The following is a 22917-nucleotide window of genomic DNA, read 5'->3' as shown; positions in this document are numbered from 1 at the left end:
AAAACAGCAAATGTCAAAGAAAATTACCACGACAGAGAAACATTCGAATCCTGGCACACCACGATCAATTTTAAACATTTTCCAAACAATGTGAAATAAAAAAAATATAAGTTTACCCGAAGGTTTGAAAGTAAACCTTTTAAGCTATCAAACGTCTCAATAAATCATTATTTTCAATCCTGGGCACATGTACTTCATGCAATCTAAGAGATTTGATCAAAGACTAAGAGATCTGGTCAGCTTCGACATATGAATTACACTGACCAATTTCTCTGCTGTAATGAATCAGAATATTTTTAAATAGGGTTAACTTACGGCCTAGTATGTTTGCTAAGAAATCTACTCGACCTCTTTTCTTGTATTAACGTAAGCAGTTTCTGAACCACATTTTATGTGCCTGTTGCTGTGTGTAACTACTCATGTGAACTCCTGTTAAATATTATTTCTCTCACAATTTAGGACGAAATCTACCATTATATGCTTGGTTAAGAATTTAAAGTCATGCAGGACAACTCAAAGCTATGTAAGAAGTTTTGTGAGTCAAGGTGAATAATATTTTCTTGCAGTGAAAGATCAGTTTATGCCCGTAAATTGAAAAGACGATAATTGAGAAGAAAGCCACAAATACTACACAACAATGTTTATTTACCACTTGTACTGAGATGTACATAAACGTCACAAGTTTTTGTGCATCGCTCACTACACTGCTTGTTTCTGTCATGTTGTGTTTATAGAATCGTTGGTTTGTTCACAGAACCGGTTGTGATAATTACGGTGAAGCCTTCATCTCCCAGCTTTCTCCCAGCTCTTTTTCTATCACTTAAAACTTTGTGTAAGATCAAAATAAAATAAATGCTCGACAGTAAGAAAAAATATAAAATATATTGCTCGAAAATACGAAAAGCTGCAAAGAGCTTAAAAGTTTCATTTCGGTAATCCAAAATGCTTTGACCGAAACTTCCTAGAAAATAATATTAATAAATGTTGTTCTTTATATCGATATTATATTCTGTTTTGCGGTTATATTTCGGCATGGGTAATAAAAACGAAAATGCTCTCTATCTTGACGGATTCACTATCACTCACAGTTGAGAACAACACAAACAATTATTATTTTATTGAAACAAGTTTAAGTAAAAAACAAAATTAGGGTTCATGATGGCCAATAAGAAATTATTATCGTCATCAGTGACAATTCGTGCACAACAAACGTTATATACACTATTTTGCTATTGTAATTTCAACATCACAACAGCTAGCTACGCCATTGTCACGCAAATTTGCTGTTGTTGTGAAACAATTTAAGACATAACAAAATAACTAAACCCCCAATCCTGAAGCTCCCGAACTGATTAAGTTACCAGCGTAAAAAAACATTGCAAATATATGGACAACTGTGTAACAGAATTCACTGAACTCATTATAACTTGCATGCCTGTTGTCCATACAAAGACTATTACAGCTCTCTTGACGGGAAATTACATGTTCCTCGAGAATGATATTTGTAGCATCTTGTTTAAAATTTTGAAATCTGTTGAATATGATGCAAAATAAAAGCAAGTTGATGATTTATTGCTAATATTTATCATAATTCAATTCGTTGTTGAAAGTCGTTGCATCAGGATTCCAAAATAGACCTTTTCGGTAATTATTCGTTACAAGATTTTAAGGTCACAAGATCACCTTAAATGAAATGGATTTCGAGTTTTACTCTCACGAGCCACATACAAAGTTGAAAGTTCTTTTTCATGCATCTGTTGAAGAAGGATGTTTTGCATCTTTCCACATACCTCGTGAGAGTAAAACTTGAAATCCATCTCATTTAAGGTGGTTCGAAATTTAAAACGATAATGTTGTAACGTAATTACCGAAATGGTCCATTCTATTACTGATTAGCGAAAATGAGGTAGACTTCCATATCTTCACGAAACGGTAATCCATTTGAGAAGTCTTTTTACGCATTTATATCTCGTCAAAAAGCCTATAAACCATACAACAACCTTTGTACGACAGTGTTATAAGAATTATCATCCTGACAGTTTATTTTTCTGGTTTAGGGGATTGTGAAGTTGATAATTTAAAGAACAACAATGGATCCATTGAAAGCCAAAGCTAATTATTCCCGGATATGTCATTTGTTGGTAGATAAAGGTGGAGATGTTTTGAGAAATGCTTTGCATGCGGCAATTCATCCACCTTCCACCTTAGCTTCCGTATTGAATGCCAACAAGAAGACTTTGCAAAAAATACGATACAGTGTAATTAAAGCCTCGCAATGGGATCTACTCTTTCCAACATCTGGTGCTCCAGATTCAAAAAACTTTGATATTACCCTATTGACTGCCCTACTCCGAAATATTTGTGGATTCTCGGCACCAGCCACCGGATGGAATGTGATGCCTCCAGTCAGCGATACTTCTATATCTGCAAATATTGTAAGAGTCAAAATGTTTAGAAATGAAGTCTATGGTCACATTCCGACTGCTAGTTTGGACGACATAACGTTTGAAACATTGTGGAAAGAAATTTCTGTTCCGTTAGTCAACTTGGGAATTCCTCAAAATGATATTGATGAATTAAAGGTGGCTCCTCTTAGCCCTGAAGAAGAAAGTTATATTGAAAGATTGAAAGAGTGGAAACAACAAGAGGATGATTTTATGTCAAAATTAAACGATGTTGAAAGTGAAGTAGTGAAACTAAGACAGACAGTTGAAAATGTTCATCCCTCGCTTGTCGAGCAACTGGCTAAATTTAACTTTGCTGGAAAGATTCGTGACCTTTGTAGAAAATTTCAAGATGGCACTAGAAAGTGGTTGTTTGATAAACTATCAAATTGGTTTGGGAGTGAAGAATCCAGGATCTTGATCCTAACTGCAGGTCCAAGTGTTGGAAAAAGTGTTTTGTCTGCAAAGCTTTGCGAGCTTTTTAGAGAACGTGGTCAACTCGCAGCTCACCATTTCTGTGACTTTCGAAATTCTGATTACAGCAATCCTCAGAGAATCCTCCAGTCTCTTGCCAGTCAAATGTGTGATAATGTTGAAGGATTTCGTGATAAACTAACTGAAATTCTTCGTCGTGAACATTCTCGTGACTCGCTGTCAGACGCATTTCGTGTTCTTTTGAACGACCCCCTCCATGCCCTTGACAGACACGATCCAATGTTGATCATCGTTGATGCTTTGGACGAGAGCAAAACTGACGAGAAAAGCGAATTATTGGAGTTGATATCTGAGAGATTTTGTGAACTGCCTGATTGGATTAAGATATTCATTTCAAGTCGACCAGAGCTACAAGTACGAAAGATTCTTGAACATCTTCACCCGTGGGAAATCCGTCCTGATGACGAAGATCACAACCACGACATAGAGCTTTTTGTTCGTCATAGTTTACCTAATCTTGATGATAATAGTATAAGGTCAGTTATTTCAAAGTGTGAGGGATCGTTTTTGTACGCTTATTACTTGGTCAGTGAATTGAAAGAAAAGGGCGTGGGAATTGAACCCGACCTAAGTGATTACATCTCCAGCGGTATTTCCGGATATTACGAAAAACAGTTCAAACGTTTGAGAATGGGCATCCAACGTTTCAAGGAAGATACTTCATGTCTCTTAAACAGTTTCATCAATATCGTTGCCGTTTCTAAGGAGCCCCTCCCAATAAAAGTTCTTTTCAAATGCATGGGTCTCTCTAAAGACGAATTTGAAATTCGTAAAGCGTTTCTTGACATAATGTCAGAGATTCTTCCAGTTTATGATTGTCTGACTGTTTATCATAAGTCATTATGGGATTGGCTGACATTGAACGGTTATGAAGAACATGCATTCGTTGCAGATGTTGAAGACGGCAATAGACGTCTCTGGCGTGCTTGTAAGAAACAATTCTGCGAGATAGATGCTTTGAAGTCTGTTTTAGAATTCCAAATTTCACCCGAGAATAGGTACGCTTTAAAAAATGGTTGGAAATATTTGGTCGATACAGGCGAGGTAGATGAATTTCGTTGGTTGGTGCATGTTGGTATATTCTTCTTGAGACTAAAATTTTTTCCTAACTGAACAGTTACTTTTTTAGGCGAATTCTTCGTGCGTACCCCTCTAAACTTTCCAAAGATATTTATTGGGGCATCATTCACTTTGTTTCTCCAAATGGTGAAGTTCGCGATTACTAGATTAATAGACTTATGAAAAAGATAATTGTTACGTATATTTGCAAGCACTTGCTAATGGGCACTTTGATTTTTCACAAGGTGCCGTCAATTCCAAAAGTGTAGCTAGGGATATCTTGGGTGCGACAAATGAGATTTGGATAGAATATGTGACAACTGAAAGCAATTCTAATTTAAGCATCGTCCCCGAAGTGTTCAGCGACTTAATTTGATTTTATTGTTTCACAGGACAATACGATGTTTGCTTGCGTATATTTGCTTCAGCGAAATGTTGAAATGCTTAAAATACCAGATCTTACAACTATCTTTGAGGCACAAATTACTATAAAACTTTTGCAATTCTCTGCCTTTTCTCCAGACTCTTCGTATTGTTTATACAATTCAATCCGGTTCTGCATCAATATTAAAGAAAAGAAAGAGGTCCCCTTCATTACGCACGGCCCCGATGACATCAGGGACTGTTCATTTTCTTCATGTGGAATGAAACTTGTCACATTAGAAGAAACGTCAATCAAAGTGTGGGATGTAAAAAGGAAAAATTTATTGGTTGAAGTTGAGAATGTGTATGATGAGGAGTCTTATTGTTTGTTTAGTAATTGTAACTCCTACATTCTCCTTTGGAAAAAGGGTATGGAGAAGTCAGGTTCACCAGTCTTAGATTACATGAACGTCTTGAATTCTGAAACTTTGGAAAAGATTGATAAAAAGCATATTCGTGTTGCCCGGAAATTGTGTAGTAATGATTCCTTTCAAATATTTTCCCCGCCTCATTCTTTTTTCGACTTGAATGTTAGAATGGAAATGAATTATGTCTGTTTGCCATCTGGCCAGATAGTTCTTATTTCCAATAAATATTGTTCAAAAGTCTTTTTGTGGAAAAACAGAAAGTGTGTTGCATTCGTAAAAGATTTGAGAAACGATTTAGCTTTGGTAGTGTACGATTTCATAAATCAAAAGATCGTTGACGTCCTTGAGATTGGATTTCTACCATACGATACTCTTGTCAATTACATTTCGAAATTAGATGGAACGAGTTTTTTTCTATGTTTAGGATTTCACAAAGTACTCAGTGTTTTATCCTTCAAATCTCTTGTCGAATGGCCTGATGCTACTTTTGTTGACAATGCCGAAATAGATTGTCGTGCACTCTCTCCAGACACCTTGTATGTTGCGTGCTGTTTTGAAAATTGCCTTCTTTCAATAAGAAGTGTGGATAGTGGGGAAACAATGCAAACTGTTGCACTGAAACAACGAGCATTAGCATGTTGGTGGTCAGAATCGTATCTTTGGTTGGTCTGTGAAGGTCTGGTTTTTAAATATCGTTATAACCCTAGGAGTAAAAATATCTTAGGAAGTCAACATAAAGAATCTATTGTAAATTTTGAACGTGTCCTTGCGTTTAAAAATGGAGTTCTTGTGATTTACGGCGATCGGAAACTTTCTATTTTAAGAATTTGTAACGAAAAACTGTGTCATCAAGAAACGCCGTCATGTAGGTTTACTGACCCTTCTGTCGCAATAAGTTCTGATGGGTGTGCTGTTATGTTATTATTTTCTGATTTCGACGTTTCAACTTATGAATTGTGGGAATTAATACGTGGCAACACATGGATTGTACGTTCAGCCGGAGAGTTGCATCTAATGATTATTCGTTGGTGGTCTTTATTTGGTACAAAAAGGACTCGCAATGCAGTGTTCTTGACAAGATATCGATCATTGATGCTTATTGATGCACTTTGTATGACTTTCCCAAATAATGTGCAAGATATTCATGAACTTCCTATTCAAAACTTTAGAATGGCTGCTTATATCGACTCTGATTTGATCGCTATTTTCACCGATGAATGGATACGTTTTGTTAAGGTGTCAGAAGGCAGAATCATAGCTACCAGATACTTTTGTAATCCTAATTTTTTTAGGGATAGAAATCCTCATTATTCATCTCCTTTCTTTCTTCCATCAACGCGTTCTCTTCTGTTCGTTGACAGAAATGGCAACAAATATTTAAAAATTCATAATATTGAAAAGTATCTCTAAGATCTCCTTTCTTGATGTAAGTAGTTTAGAATCCGATTTCTTGTTTAAATGCGAAGACCACGCGTAAATCAAACGTTCAGCTATGGAACGTACTGAAATGCGAAAACCACGGAAATCGTTGAAACGTTTTTTTTAGTTTTTCCTTTCGTGATGTAAATTTTTGAGCATGGAATTTCTTATTTTAACCGCGAAACGCACGCAAATTGTCTGATATATATTTTTTAAAAAAAAGCCAAATAACTTTAACATAGTCAACGGATTTAACAAACGCGGAATACGTCTATGAAAACGTTTGAACTGTGTAATATTAGTAGAAAAATATTTTTAAAATATAATTTGTATCCAAGAGATTTTCCTGCTGTGTGTTTTTATAACCTGCGTGTGAGATCGATTAATTCACATACTTCCTTTGTGTACTTGTGATAAGCGTACATGAATATTCAGCCTCTTGCTTGTTAAGCGATCAGTTTATTCTACACACAAGAATTCAGTATAATAGCCATCTTTACTTGCTTTACTGTTCCTAACGGTAGACGATGAACGAAAAATCCTTCTATAATTAACATGGATCATTATTACATATTTTTCCGCTTTGAGTAAAAAAAAAGGCTCTGAAAGAGACGAAAAAAAATACGCCGTGTCTGAAGGAATATATTTTCAATTGTTTATGTTATTTTCCTGAAAGTTAAAGGTGTTTATGTCCCTATATAGAAAAACAAGATTTCTTCCATTAGAATTTAAAATTTAAAGGAAAATATTTTCGTAGCGAGGCAAACGAAGCTATAAAATGAAGGATATTTTTGTTCATGTTTGTGTGAAATGAACTTGAGTGAAATGAATAACAAGGAAGGTTTAGGTCAATGATTTACCTGATCTAAAGTAGCTGAAATGAGTAGCTGAAATTAGTTTCCTGTTTTGTCAGAGACACTTTTATCAGAAGTTTTTAGCATTCCATTTTTATATTCTAAAGCAATTTTTGAAGCTCCTCTGGAAGATAAAGTACATAAACCTTTTGGAAAAGGAGAAAGAAGCCTGTGGCGGAGTACAATTTCTTGGTGTAGTCAGGCTATAATCAGATCTTATTTTTTCGAATATCAAAATCATTTATTTCATGTCACAAGATACAAAAGACGAAGCTTCCTTCAATCAAAATTTAGAAGTAAGGAACGTATTCTGAAATTTTTGCAGTAGAAAACCTGACTAGCCTCGTTTTTGTGTATCTCGCAATAGGCCTCTTGCTCTACTTCGAATAGGTCCATGCATAGTGATGTGAACCCGCGTCATGATGTAAGGTGCGGATTGCATGGGCGAGGCTGGCCCGTTCCCTATAGTTTATTATAGTCAATTCAAACGTTTCGGTTACATGCAACCGGGTCAGCTCGGGCTGTGGTTGTGTCAAGCGGGCCAGCTCAGCTTGCCGATATGGGCGTGGCGATAGGAAAAGGGGGGTTGGTCAGCATGATAAAAAGTTGGTCAAATTGCTTTGTTATTTGTAAGCAAATTTAAGCAAATTAATACTGATAGAAAAGTTGACCAGTTTCCTACACCCATGTCATACGCAAATTTTCATTTCCATTATTAAAAGTTGGTCAATATTACGTGACACCCCCCTCCAATCCTAGCTCGTTTGCCACGCCTCTGCTCAGTTGAAGTTTCGTTTCAGGCCGGCAAACTGGCCTAAAAGCCCAAGAATGAATATCATACTTTAAAACCTAGGAAGAATTGACATTTACGGAATTGATTTCAAAAAACTTTCGCAAAACTATCCTACTGAAATAACTCATGTAATCGTTTGCTGGGCAAACGTGCTATCCCAGTCCATGTAATCTGCCCCTAAATGGTATGATTAAATGTTGATTCGTGAATATCAGCGACAGCGATTACTCATGGATGCAGTGATTTCGCGGTGGTAACTTCCTATTTCTCAAATATATTATTTATATTATTGTATAACCGTGAAGTTACAAGATAAAAGTATTTTTCATGCACATGCACGATATAATTTACCACGTATGTTTTTCTATACTCCATATAAATACAATATATAAACATTTTTGAATATTTTATCTCTGTGCTTAAAGAAAATAATAGTTAAGTAAATTAGCTTGTAGGTACACCACGTAAGTAAGTATTGTAGTTGCTTGTAGTTTAAATATGACTCGATGCTGTCGTTGTAACGGGAATGGACGGTGTAGACAAAGAATGTGTTTGTGCAAAGAGCGATCCAGTTTGCACTAATTGTAAGCCTGGAAAAAACGAACGATTTGAAAATAAAAAAGCAGCTCGTCATTTTGTTGAAACTGTTGTGTTTAAGAGAAAACTGTATTACGTATAATCACCATATCATCTTATATTCATATAACCATATAGTATTCTCTTCAGTCAGACTTACATGCATGAGTAAGCAAATAGTTATCCACGCCTTATCTCACAAACACGTAACAAGGTGTCGACCACAAACCACGATAGAATGCATGTGCTACAACGCACTGTATTGCGTACGGGGAATGACTTGTAGTTTTAGTGTAGCCAAGCGTATAAAATCTGAGCACAACCAACCACGGGCAGAGAAATGCGTATAGCATTCTTCGTAAGGCCTCAGGGCCTAAATATTATATTGTAAAAGCAGAAGTACTAAACAAAAGGAGTTAAAGTTGAAGACAAGGCTTTGTGGAGTTGTGCTCAGACAGAGATAAGTCAAACGTTTAAAGATATATTATATTCTTAAGGTCATAATCTTATAGAGACGTTAATTACTGTTATTGGAAAGTTAAGGGATGAATAGTTATATAAATATAATTGACTCACACTGTGTTTGTTGCGAGTAGAAATAGAACCAAAAACGAGTATTATCAAAGTTTATAGGACCACGCTTGTAACAACTGATGTTTGCTTCTGTTTTTCTGTATTGAAGGTAGAAAGAAAATGGCACAAATTAATTCTGAAAGGCATATTTAATTGCTATTGAAAGATGGCATATTTAATTGCTATTAGTAAGATGGCTCCACACGATTTTAGCTAAGTTATATAATGCAATATTTTGGTACTTTTTTTATCAAATGATACATTTTCTGCAAACAGACCTCGGTCCGATATCGATCTCTTGATAAGAAGTTACTAACTCACCCCCAGTAAGGTTAAAATTTTAAGTCAGGAAAACTGAGGAATTTCACATGGACGGCAAGAATACTCGTTCTTACGGCTACACCCTAAAATATTTATCAATAATTGATTATCAATTCAAGATCATACCGAAAATGTATACCGAGTATATTTCAAACTATTAATGAATAATACAATATATTAGCAACATTAGATGAACTGTTTAACATTTAGAATTTTAGAGATTTTAATGATGAACACACCACACACACATGCATCAGCATAATACATAGCTGATCGATAGCTTGGTCTGAGTTGAGTCATTTTGTGTAACACTATATAACACTTAATTCTCACAATGTGCCGGCCATGTAATGTTGGCTGTCTCTCTTTACATGTCATGAGCAAATCAAATTGTGGACAAGATACCTCTTGTCAGATTCAGAGTTACGATTACAGACAGGCTTTGGTTGGTCAAATATATTGAATAAACACTAGATTGCTAGCTGTTGCGATACTTATCGTGCATGGAAGGCGAGCTTTTTGTTAAGTTTTTAGGCAGATGTAGACGTAATGTTTAGTCACTGTTAATTTAGACGTTGTGAAGTTCACATCAGAAAGCTTATTTTGAAATTTGGAATGTAATTGTGTTAAACCCACTGAAACATGGTTTCAGATGTAGGATTGTGAACAGCGTTGTTTTAGTTTTACTCGGGAAGACATTCCATCGCACTTTATAAGCAATGTCTGATAGTGATACAGATCAAGACATGCAGGCTTGAAGTCGAAGGCAAAAGCCAAAGGCAAAGCGGAAATTTCATATTCTAGAAATACTATGGCGGTATTTCATCGAGGATGGGATTATGTTTTGGTCTGTATAGTTTGTGGCATATAAATTGGGCAGGAAGCGCTCGAAAAAAGGTCTAGAGGCTCTAATTAACCTAAGTTTTTTCTAGAGGAATAGGAGGACCTCTAATTCGCAGAGGATGTGAGCCAGCTCTGTGCATGTTGTTCAGTGAGTTGAGACCTGATGATCTAGGGACCACCATTAGTTATACTGAGACAGTAAGGGCACTCAAAACCCGACAGAGTTTTACGTCATAGCTCGAACCGGGCAGAGTTTATTAAGCGATGAGCCAATTGTTAAACGACATCCACGACGAGAGGTGTCGGTTTTGGAACGCTTGATCAAGACATCATAGTATTCCGCGTGGAGGATATTTAGGTGGAAAATAATGTCATTGCGGGATAGGTGACACTCGGGATCAAACGGAGAATTACACGTGAATTCACTACCGCGCAGGAGACCAAAAAAGGCCAGAGTGAAGGCGGCCCAAAGCATCACATTGTCTAAACAGTTTGTAAACTGAGGAGGTAGAGCAGAATGAAGGGACTGGAGTTCGGTCACAGTGATAGGCCGTCAATCCTGCAATTTTTCACCCTTGAGGCGCTTCAGACCTTTCAGGCTTTTCTCTAATAATTGCATGCTCCCCATGTCGAATGGGATTTGAAAAATTACGTGCAGGTAAGACACGCTAGCTAAGTATGTTTTAACAGTTGAATATGAAACAGATTTGGATAGATGGCCGACGAAGTAGAGCAGGGTAAGCTCAGTCCCAGGCAGTAAAGGTGAACAAGGTGTCACGATACCTTTTGCAAGGCAGAATGAAATGAATTGTTTTACGCCGGCGGCGTATGTTTGTTTAGTTGACGGTGCCCCTGAATGCTGAGTAAGTTCATAAACACGGTCTTTTAAGTTTGAATCATGGATACTGGGATGACGCAGGGCAGAGGAGAGGCCAGAGACGCTAATTGTTTGAAGCGGTCAATCTGAAAACGAGAGAGCGAGTCATCAATGCTATTGTCAAATCCGCGTACAATGTCTGGCCGTAAATGTAAAGTTGTTTTTCAAAGTACAAAGAACAATCGGTCGGAGTAAATCCATTATCTTCAGACATTTTGACGTCTTCTGGTTGAGAACTTGGACAACGGACTCGTTGTCACAGAAAAACACAATGCGTTTTGTTGCCCAAAAATAAATAAATAATATAAATGTAAATACACTGAATTATAAAATTTAAAATGGTTAGTCGATCATTATCGCCTTGACCTCTATACGAACTTGCAGCTCTAATCGATAAGCGAAACCTTCCTCGCTAAACAAATCAAGCTTTGCCTTAGACTACGTGTAGTTGAGAAACACGCGCTGGTAATCCTCAACCTCTGAGGCAACAAATACCTGTAATTTAAACTACGGTTTGATTTTCATCTGCAGGGAATTAGTTGCTTTCTGAATATTTCACCCAACAACTTTGCATCAAATGTGGTTCATAATCACAACTACGTAAAATAGACAATAAATACTTCCTGGCATCACTGTTACTTTCCTGATCAAAACGTTGAGAAGCTCTCTAACTTTGATAAAATTGTTGTCTTTGCTTTCATGGTATTTGGATTTGAAACATGAAAAGCAATTTATTGGGTTGCTTGGCGGCTCTCCTGAGTTTGGGATTTAATGCGCAGGACAAAAAATGTTGTTTGTATATCATATATAAGTTGAACAAATATTTCCGAGACAATCAGCAATACTATCAATTAACAAAGATAATCTTAGTACTAAGACTAATTAATCCTGAAACACTGAACACTAACTCACCCCCCGTAAGGTTGAAATGTCAGGAAAACTGAGGAATTTCCTATGCACGCCAAGGAATACTTGAATTGTTTCACAGACAGTCACGTGATTTTTGTGGTGAAAAATCAAAACTCGCACATCCAAACACTGGAATATCTTTGTGATAAAAATACCAAATAAATCCTGATATTTCTTCTAGTAAAATCGTCGTTTAATACATTTCTGATATCAGATCTGTTGTACTTGGAATAAAAAGGTATTACTTTGTTTTGATTGTTTTTATAGTGTATATTTATTTGTGCAATTTGCAGAGTCTCAGATGTGCAAGAGAAAATTTTGAGGGCTGAAGTTTTCTATAAAGTTTTTAAATGATATTTATCCAAATTGGACAGAGATATAATAAGCATGTAAAAAGTTGCCTGATCACTATGTTCAAATTGTGATGTAGATTTAAACAGTTTAACCTCTGCCATTAATGAATTACACAGTTTTAATCTACAGTATTTCCCCAGAGTAAGGAATGTGGAATATCTGTTCTAGGGAAAGGGAGTTTAACTAAAAAATTTAAAAAATACAAATATGAGAGCAATCTATGAGAGGTATTAATTGTGCAAGTGTGAATTGATGCATTTATTATTAGTCAGTGACTCAGTGTACATATTTATATTCAGACATGTACAGTAACTATACAGTCTGGGGTATTAGGTTGGTTTATTAAATAAATTAAAAAGGAATTAGTTCTACTTTCTCGCTAAGTCATTTGATCAGTTTTGAAAATAATTACATTCTGCCCAACAACAACAAACTTCTGTCTTGATCAAGTCAAAATTTCATGATCATTATTAATACCATTCTTACTTTAGTAATATCCAAATGAGAAACTCAGCTATGTTATTACAAACTAATGACATGTGTGGTTTTTCAGGAGTTTCACTCAAGCTTCACACTTAGTAATTTCACTAGTTAAATATTACTTATATTTACAAGTTTCCAGTCCAGTATTCAAGATATCTGAGAGGTCAAAATATCAAGTTTTATAGCAACATTTATCTACTTCTGAGAATGTCATATTGAAAAATGTTATCATACTGAGGAATGTAGATTTTCTTGATATATATTATAAATAATTTATTGGTAATAAATATTCTTACTTCTACACTTGTGTCATCATGTGCCCTGGTATGAAATTGAAGCCCGAAGAGTCAAAATGAAATGAAGAATTTACTATTCATATGCGTTTGCAGAGTTTATATTTCAATTTACATCAGGGACGCTTATTTGAACATGAATATATAAATCCCCCCACCCACAATTAATCTTCTAGCTATATCCCTGATTTACAAGTACTTTTGCAGGGTTTTTAGTTGAAATCACTTCCCTAAAAAGTTTTCCTTGGGCGTATATCTTCTATATTACCAAAAATGTTAAGCTATATTTATTGTAATACTAGTATTTCTGAAATGTCCTAATGACACACATGACAGATTTTTTAAAAAATAATTTTAATTCAAACCCACAGAATGAAAGTTTTGTGAGACACAAAATCCATGCTCAGCCTGCCAACAACTGTTATATTTATTATGTCCATTCAGTCTCTTATTTCTTATATTCATATAATCATGTTTGCATATCGTAGGAACAATAGCGTACGAAAGAAATCAGTCATCATAAGACAAATATATGAATTTATTATATACACAAGCGCCAGATATGAGGTATGCTGCAATTTCATTGGTTGGCTACTAGACAGATATTAGCTCATATCTGTCTAGTAGAGAAAGTGAACAAAATGGCGGAAGGATTTGGGGAGTTGAGTGAAACAGAAATCCAAGCTTTAGTTGATAATAGCACACCAAAATGCACCGAAAGGGCGACAAAGTTTGTGTATATAATAAAACAGTTATTCTGCTCACTCTCGTCCTATATGGCCGATAGCTATCAGCTCATATACGACTCGAGTTCGCCGAATAACTGTAAAATACACACCGCCGCCCCCCCCCCCAATTAAGGTTCCAGCTACGACGCTGAAAACTCACAAATTTCTCACTAATATTTTTCATTCAATCCTTGCCACACTCCAGTACATGGAAATAATGTAATCTCTGTAGAGCATATGAAATGATATAGTGGCTCAGTTTATACTTGCACAGACACTAGTAGCAATTTTCATGCCACGTCCGCGTCGTAGAATTTGTACATGTATTGTTATGTTAATGTTAATATTGTAGCATCATATAGCATATAGGAAATCGAGGTTTTGAAGTAGCAACCGCGAAAATAAAGTACCACACAAGAACGTAAGCGGACGCAAATGTGGTCTGTAGTGAAGCGAAAACTACAGATTTAAACACTCAATTTTTGAACCACATTTGATATGCCTGTTTTGTGTGTAACATTTCATCTGGATCCTTGTTTAATATTGTTTCTGTTATAATTTTAGGAGGAGATCTACCATTATTTTGCTTATACACAATGTTGTATAATGTTGGTTGAGTGTTTACAGCGAGGACAACTCAAAGTTATTCAACTCGTGTGAGAAGTTCTCTGAGTCAAGGTGCGAATAATTTACTCAGTAAAAGATCCGTTTAATGTAGCTCCCTACAGCTAGTACAGTTTTACGTGATCTATAGTAAAAGATCCATTTAATGAGGCTCCCTACAGCTAGAACAGTTTTACGTGATCTATAGTAAAAGATCAGTTTAATGTAGATCCCTACAGCTAGTACAGTTTTACGTGATCTATAGTAAAAGATAAGTTTAATGTAGCTCCCTACAGCTAGTACAGTTTTACGTGATCTATAGTAAAAGATAAGTTTAATGAAGCTCCCTACAGCTAGTACAGTTTTACGTGATCTATAGTAAAAGATCAGTTTAATGTAGCTCCCTACAGCTAGTACAGTTTTACGTGATCTATAGTAAAAGATCAGTTTAATGTAGCTCCCTACAGCTAGTACAGTTTTACGTGATCTATAGTAAAAGATCAGTTTAATGTAGCTTCCTACAGCTAGTACAGTTTTACGTGATCTATAGTAAAAGATCAGTTTAATGTAGCTCCCTACAACTAGTACAGTTTTACATGATCTATGTAGATTAGCTAAACGTGCCTTGTCTATCTCTTTTGTTAAATATCGGCGAAAAACGTTCATTTATTTAATACAATCTCATCTATTAATCAACTCCCTACACCAATGTCATATAAACAACAGAGTGTTACTAGAGCATAGGTATTGAAATTGGTCAGGGTATGCATGTCTCGAGTAAAATTAGACTTCACATTGGCACATTCTGTGAGTTATTTAGACAATAAAAACTAGGAACTCAATTTTGGAGTTCATCATCAATGGAGAACTTGCATCGTCATCATGCACAATCGTATTGTCCCATTGATACCGATGGAAACACCAGAACAAGATTTAAGTCGTTGATGGCCACCAATTAGCATGAATTTAGATTTCTTCTCATTCAAGGTTAGGAGATTGTCTGTGAACCACTTTTGAACATTTGCCAGATCCTCGTTTAATTCAATACCTTGACTGTCTTTGAAGAAAAGTAAACGACAGTAACATTCTCATACATAGAGATATTACATGACTTGATACATTTGGGTAAATTGTTCACATTCACATAGATAATGAATAAAAGCGGCCCAAGAATGATTCCTTGTTTGACCCCTACATTCTCAGGCTTTACAGAGGACTGCTTATTATGAACGACTGTGAATTCGCATCTGTGCGTAAGATACGATTTGAACCATTCACAAACATTGAGAGGAAAAACCTATATAGTGTGTCCCAGAGCCACGCCTCCGCGAGGGAGCTCATTCCCCCGCTGATACCCCGTTATTTCAAAGACGTCTCCTTTTTTGATAGGACCTGACTTGTTAAGATTTTTTATATATTTTATATTATTTTTAAATAGCTGAAATTTAGCTGTCTCTTTCCCATATTATAACCTGTTCGTTCTTAGCTATTACAACGAGTAACAATTGTAGTTGAAGAGTAATTTAAACGCAGAGCCCAATACTAAAACTCCCAAACCCTAATAAGTTACTACATATATATGGCGTAGAAATGAATGAGGCCCCTTTCAAGCATGGACTATTCATGTTCCAAACCTAATGTTAATGAGATAAAGTCTTTGCCTAAGTTCATTTTGCAGTGAGGTAGATCTCCATATTTTCACGAGACGCAAATCAAAGTGAAAACGCTTTTTACGTGTTTATATCACTCTATAAAAAGCTTATAATTGATAAACCATACAACATCCTTTATATAATAGTATTATAAGAATTATTATCCTGACTGTGTCTCTTGTTTAGGGGATTGTGAAGTTAATATTTAAAGACAACAATGGATCCATTGAAAGCCAAAGCTAATTATTCCAGGGTATGTCATTTGTTGGTAGATAAAGGTGGAGATGTTTTGAGAAATGCTTTGCATGCGGTGCATCCACCTTCCACCTTAGCTTCCGTATTGAATGCAAACAAGAAGACCTTACAGAGAATACGATACAGTGTAATTAAGGCCTCGCAATGGGATCTACTCTTCCCAAGATCTGGTACACCAGATTCAAAAAACTTTGATATTACCCTATTGACTGTCCTACTCCGAAATATTTGTGGATTGTCCGCACCAGCCACCGGATGGAATGTGATGCCTCCAGTCAGCGATACTTCTATATCTGCAAATATTTTAAGAGTCAAAATGTTTAGAAATGAAGTCTATGGTCATATTCCGACTGCTGGTTTGGACGACGTAACGTTTGAAACATTGTGGCAAGAAATTTCTGTTCCGTTAGTCAGCTTGGGAATTCCTCAAAATGATATTGATGAATTAAAGGTGGCTCCTCTTAGCCCTGAAGAAGAAAGTTATATTGAAAGATTGAAAGAGTGGAAACAACAAGAGGATGATTTTATGTTAAAATTAAACGATGTTGAAAGTGAAGTAGTCAAACTAAGAAAGACAGTTGAAAATGTTCATCCCTCGCATGTCGAGCAACTGGCTAAATTTAACTTCACTGGAAAGATTCGTGACCTTTGTAGAAAATTTCAAGATGGCACCAGAAAGTGGTTGTTTGATAAACTTTCAAATTGGTTTGGGAGTCAAGAATCCAGGGTCTTGATCGTAACTGCAGGTCCAGGTGTTGGAAAAAGTGTTTTGTCTGCAAAGCTTTGCGAGCTTTTTAGAGAACGTGGTCAACTCGCAGCCCACCATTTCTGTGACTTTCGAAATTCTGATTCCAACAATCCTCAGAGAATCCTCCAGTCTCTTGCCAGTCAAATGTGTGATAATGTTGAAGGATTTCGTGATAAACTAACTGAAATTCTTCGTCGTGAACATTCTCGTGACTCGCTGTCAGACGCATTTCGTGTTCTTTTGAACGACCCCCTCCATGCCCTTGACAGACACGATCCAATGTTGATCATCGTTGATGCTTTGGACGAGAGCAAAACTGACGAGAAAAGCGAATTTTTGGAGTTGATATCCGAGAAGTTTTGTGAACTGCCAGATTGGATTAAGATATTCATTTCAAGTCGACCAGAGCTACAAGTACGAAAGATTCTTGAACATCTTCACCCGTGGGAAATCCGTCCTGATGACAAAGATCACAACCACGACATAGATCTTTTCGTTCGTCATAGTTTGCCTAATCTTGATGATAATAATATAAGGTCAGTTATTTCAAAGTGTGAGGGATCGTTTTTGTACGCTTATTACTTAGTCAGTGAATTGAAAGAAAAGGGCGTGGGAATTGAACCCGACCTAAGTGATTACATCTCCAACGGTATTTCCGGATATTACGAAAAACAGTTCAAACGTTTAGACATAGGCCTCCAACATTTCAAGCAAGATACCTCATGTCTCTTAAACAGTTTCATCAATGTCGTTGCCGTTCCTTGGCAGCCCCTCCCAATAAAAGTTCTTCTAACATGCATGGGTCTCTCTAAAGACGAGTTTAAAATACGTAAAGCGGTTCTTGACCTAATGTCAGAGATTCTTCCAGTTTACGATGGATGTCTGACTGTTTATCATAAGTCATTATGGGATTGGCTGACATTGAACGGTTATGAAGAACATGCATTCGTTGCAGATGTTGAAGACGGCAATAGACGTCTCTGGCGTGCTTGTAAGAAACAATTCTGCGAGATAGATGCTTCGAAATCTGTTTTAGAATTCCAAATTTCAGCCGAGAATATGTACGCTTTAGAAAATGGTTGGAAATATTTGGTCGATGCAGGCGAGGTAGAGGAATTTCATTGGTTGGTGCATGTTGGTATAAACTTCTTGAAACTAAAATTTTTTGATCGCCTGAACAGTTTCAGGCTAATTCTTGGCACGTACCGTTCTAAACTTTCCAAAGATATTTATTGGGGCCTCATTCAACACTTTGTTCTCCAAAGCGACACTTGCTTGATTGGAACATTAAGACTTATAGAAAAGATCTTTGTTACGTATATTTGCAAGCACTTGCTAATGGGCACTTTGATTTTTTACAAGGTGCTGTCAATTCCAAAAGTGTAGCTAGGGATATCTTGAGTGGGACAAATGAGATTTGGATAGAATATGTGACAACGGAAAGCTATTCTAATTTAAGCATTGTCCCCCAAACTGCGTTTCCAGACGATTCACTTTTAGATATTTTAGTGTCACCGGATCAGACGATGCTTGCTTGCGTACATGAAAATAAGCGAAAATTTCAAATGCTTAAAATACCAGATCTTACAACAATCTTTGAGGCACAAATTGCTATTGGAAGACCTCGTTGCGAATTCTTTGCCTTTTCTCCAGACTCTTCATATATTTTGTGGGATTCAATCCGGTTCTGCATCAATATTAAACAAAAAAAAGAGGTCCCCTTCATTACGCATGGCCCCAAATACATCAGTTACTGTTCATTTTCTTCATGTGGAATGAAACTTGTCACATCGGAGAAAACGTCAATCAAAGTGTGGGATGTAAAAAGCAAGAATATATTGGTTGAAGTTGAGAATGTTTATGATGAGCCATCTTATTGTTTGTTTAGTAATTGTAACTCGTACATTCTTCTTTGGCGAAAGGGTAGGGAAAAATTTGGTCTCCCAATCTTAGATTACATGAACGTCTTGAATTCTGAAACTTTAGAAAAGACTGATAACAAGAATATTCGTGTTGACCAGAATTTGTGTTGTAATGATTCCTTTCAATTGTTTTCACCGCCTCATTCGCTTTCCGACATGAATGTTAAAATGAAAATGAATTATATCTGTTTGCCATCTGGTGAGAAAGTTATAATTTTCAATAAATATTGTTCAAAAGTTTTTGTGTGGAAAGACAGAAAGTGTGTAGCATTTACAAATGATTTGAAAAATGATTTAGCTTTGGTTGTGTACGATTTCATAAATCAAAAGACCGTTGACGTGTTTGAGATTGGATTTTTGCCTTGTGATACTCGTGTCAATTACATTTCAAAATTAGATGAGACGAGTTTCCTTTTATCTTTAGAATTACCCAAAGTACTCAGCGTTTTATCCTTCAAATCTCTTCTCGAATGGCCTGATGCTACTTTTGTGAACAATGCCAGAATAGTTTGTCGTGCACTGTCTCCAGACACTTTGTATGTTGCGTGCTGTTTTGAAAATTGCCTTCTTTCAATAAGAAGTGTCGAGAGTGGGGAAACATTGCAAACTGTTGCACTGAAACAACGAGCATTAGCATGTTGGTGGTCAGAGTCGTATCTTTGGTTGGTCTGTGAAGGTCTGGTTGTTAAATATCGTTATGAACCTAGGAGTGAAAATATCTTAGGAAGTCAACATGAGGAATCTATTGTAAATTTTGAACGTGTCCTTGCATTTAAAAATGAAGTTCTTGTGATTTACCGCGATTGGAAACTTTCTATTTTAAGAATTTGTAACGAAAAACTGTTTTACCAAGAAACGCCGTCATGTAGGTTTACTGTCACTTCTGTCGCGATAAGTTCTGATGGCTGTGCTGTTATGTTATTGTCTTGTTTCAGTTCGTCTTATGAATTGTGGGAAATAAAATGTGGCAACACGTGGATTGTACGTACAACCGGAATGTTGCATATACCTGGTAATATTCGTTGGTGTTCTTTATCTGGTACAAAAACGACTCGCAATGCAGTGTTCTTTACAGAAGATCCATCGTCTCATTTTCGTTTACTTTGTATTACTTTTCCAAATGATGTGCAAAATTTTCATTACCTTCCTATTAAAGACTTTAGAGTGGCTGCTCATATCGATTCTGATTTGGTCGCTATTTTTGCCGTTGACTGGATACATTTTGTTAAGGTGTCGGAAGGCAGAATCATAGCTTCCAGAGGCTTTCGTGATTTTTCTTTTTTTAGCAATGTACTTCCTCCTCATCCACCTCCTTTTTTCCTTCCATCAACGCGTTCCTTTCTGTTCGTTGACAGAAATGCCAACAAATATTTAAAAATTCATAATATTGAAAAGTATTTCTAAGATTTCCTTTCTTGATGTAAGTAGTTTAGAATCCGATTTCTTGTTTAAATGCGAAAACCACGCGTAAATCAAAACGTTCAGCTATGGAACGTCCTGAAATGCGAAAACCACGGAAATCGTTGAAACGTTTTTTTTCGTTTTTCCTTTCGTGATGTAAATTGTTGAACAACATGTGTAAAACAATGTGCCCTCCCGGCTATCACCAGAGCGCAATGGTGACTCCTGCACTTGGGACACAGGACGTACGGTTACATATTGTTGGAATTGTATAGTGAAGTTGAGCATGGAATTTCTTGTTTTAACGGCGAAACGCACGCTAATTGTCTGATATATATATTTTTCTAAGAAAAAGCCGATTAACTTTTACATAGTCAACGAATTTAACAAACACGGAATGCGTCTATGAAAACGTTTGAACTGTGTAATATTAGTACAAAAATATTTTTTAAATATATTTTGTATCCAAAAGATTTTCCTGCTGTCTGTTTTTATAACCTGCGTGTGAGATCGATTAATTCACATACTTCCTTTGTGTACTTCTGATAAGCGTACATGAATATCCAGCCTCTTACTTGTTAAGCGTTCAGTTTATTCTACACACAATGATTCAGTATAATAGCCTTCTTTACTTGCTTTACTGTTCCTAACGGAAGACGATGAATGAAAAATCCTTCTATAATTAACATGGATCATTATTACATGTTTTTCCCCTTTGAGTAAAAAAAGGCTCTGAAAGAAAAGAAAAAATTACGCTGTGACTAAAGGAATACATTTTCAATTGTTTATGTTATTTTCCTGAAAGTTAAAGGTCTTTATGTCCCTATATATTAAAATATGATTTCTTCTATTAGAAATTAAAATCTAAAAGAAAATATTTTCGTAGCGAGGCAAACGAAGCTATAAAATGAAGGATATTTTTGTTCATCTTTCTTAATTTAGTCAGAGACTTGAGTGAAATGAATAACAAGGAAGGTTTAGGTCATTGATTTACCTGATCTAAAGTAGCTGGAATGAGTGAGGAATCATGGATATCTTTCTCTAGTTTCCTGTTTTGTCAGGCACACTTTTATCAGAAGTTTTTAGCATTCTATTTTTATATTCTAAAGCAATTTTTTGAAGCTCCTCTGGAAGATGAAGTACATAAACCTTTTGGAAAAGGAGAAAGAAGACTGTGGCGAAGCACAATTTCTTGGTGTAGTCGGGCTATAATCAGATCTTATTTTTTTCCTATATCAAAATCATATTTTTTTATGTCACCAGATACAAAAGACGATGTTTCTTTCGATCAAAATTTAGAAGAAAGCAAAGTATTCTCTAATTTTTGCTGTAGAAAACCTGACTAGCCTCGTTTTTGTGTATCTCGCAATAGGCCTCTTGCTCTACTTCGAATAGGTCCATGTATAGTGATGTGAGCCGGCGTCATGATGTAAGGGGCGGATTGCATGGGCGAGGCTGGCACGTTCCCTATAGTTATTATAGTCAATGCAAACGTTTCTGTTATGTGCAACCGCATATGGGCGTGGCGATTGGGGAGGGGGTTGGTGTGAGGGGTGTGACACCCCCTGATAATTCAGCATGATGAGAAAGTTGGTCAAATTGCTTTGTTACTTGTAAGCAAATTGATCAAATGTACAACGGCAACATTTGTTTTAGTATTTATGAATATTTAAGGCTCGTGTTATACTCGTTGACCAATCTCCTACACCCAGGTCATACACAAATTTTCATTTTCCATTATCAAAAGTAGGCCAATATTACGTGACATCCCTTCCAATCTTAGCTCGTTTGCCACGCCCCTGGTAAGTTGCCGGGGTAGAAGTTTGCATGTAATCGTTTTAGGCGCGCAAATTAAACTGGCCTAAAAGCACAAGAATGAATATAATACTTTAAAACCCAGGAAGGATTGAAATTATTAAGACATTTACACAATTGATTTCAAAAAATGTTCGCCAAACCACGGCATACTGAAGTCACTCAAGTGATCGTTTGCTGGGCAGACGTGCTATCCCGGTCCATGCAATCAGCCCCTAAATGGTATGATTAAATGTTGATTTTTGAATATCAGCGATGCATGCAATGATTTCGCGGTGATAGTTTCCTATTTCTCGAATATATTATTTATATTATTGTATAACCGTGAAGTTACAAGATAAAAGTATTTGTCATGCACATGCACGATATAATTTACCACGTATGTTTTTCTATACTCTATATAAATACAGTATATAAACATTTTTAAATATTTTATCTCTATGCTTAAAGCAAATAATAGTTAAGTAAATTAGCTTGTAGGTACTCCACGTAGGTAAGTATTGTAGTTGCTTGTAGTTTAAATATGACTCGATACTGTCGTTGTAACGGGAATGGACGTTGTAGACAAAGAATGTGTTTGTAGAACGATCCAGTTAGCATTAATTGTAAGCCTTGAAAGAACAAACGAATTGAAAATAAAAAAGCAGCTCGTCATTTTGTTGAAACTGTTATGTTTAAGAGAAAGTTTTGAACTGCTTCTGACATCGGA

The 22917-nt window shown here is 36.2% G+C and overlaps 2 protein-coding genes across 5 annotated transcripts in view; both read left to right on the top strand.

Annotated features, from left to right (window-relative positions):
* LOC114542683 overlaps positions 1-22862 on the top strand; it is a 38021-nt gene extending 15159 nt beyond the window's left edge. For 2 of the 4 annotated variants that reach the window (XM_028562172.1, XM_028562173.1), the window contains exons 2-3: positions 460-545; positions 2058-4125. In XM_028562172.1, coding sequence (XP_028417973.1) covers positions 2091-4052 — 1962 coding nt within the window. In that variant the 5' untranslated portion in view covers positions 460-545; positions 2058-2090 and the 3' untranslated portion in view covers positions 4053-4125. Of the gene's footprint in view, positions 1-459; positions 546-2057; positions 4126-12037; positions 12193-14376; positions 14491-16253; positions 17607-21335 lie in introns of those variants that run through there. The other 2 variants (XR_003689725.1, XM_028562174.1) reach the window with 2 other exon arrangements.
* On the top strand, positions 4371-22862 carry LOC114542686. Its single transcript, XM_028562179.1, has 2 exons — positions 4371-7055; positions 21375-22862. The coding sequence occupies exon 1, from the start codon at positions 4400-4402 to the stop codon at positions 6197-6199; it is 1800 nt and encodes a 599-aa protein (XP_028417980.1). The 5' UTR covers positions 4371-4399; the 3' UTR covers positions 6200-7055; positions 21375-22862.
* Positions 22863-22917: the final 55 nt, after the last annotated feature.

The sequence above is a fragment of the Dendronephthya gigantea genome, unplaced genomic scaffold (genome assembly GCF_004324835.1).
Source record: "Dendronephthya gigantea isolate DGI-Jeju-01 unplaced genomic scaffold, DenGig_1.0 000377F, whole genome shotgun sequence".
NCBI classification, from domain to species: domain Eukaryota; kingdom Metazoa; phylum Cnidaria; class Anthozoa; order Malacalcyonacea; family Nephtheidae; genus Dendronephthya; species Dendronephthya gigantea.
The sequence above is the reverse complement of the archived record's forward strand: the minus strand, read 5'-3'. Positions and strand labels throughout refer to the sequence as shown.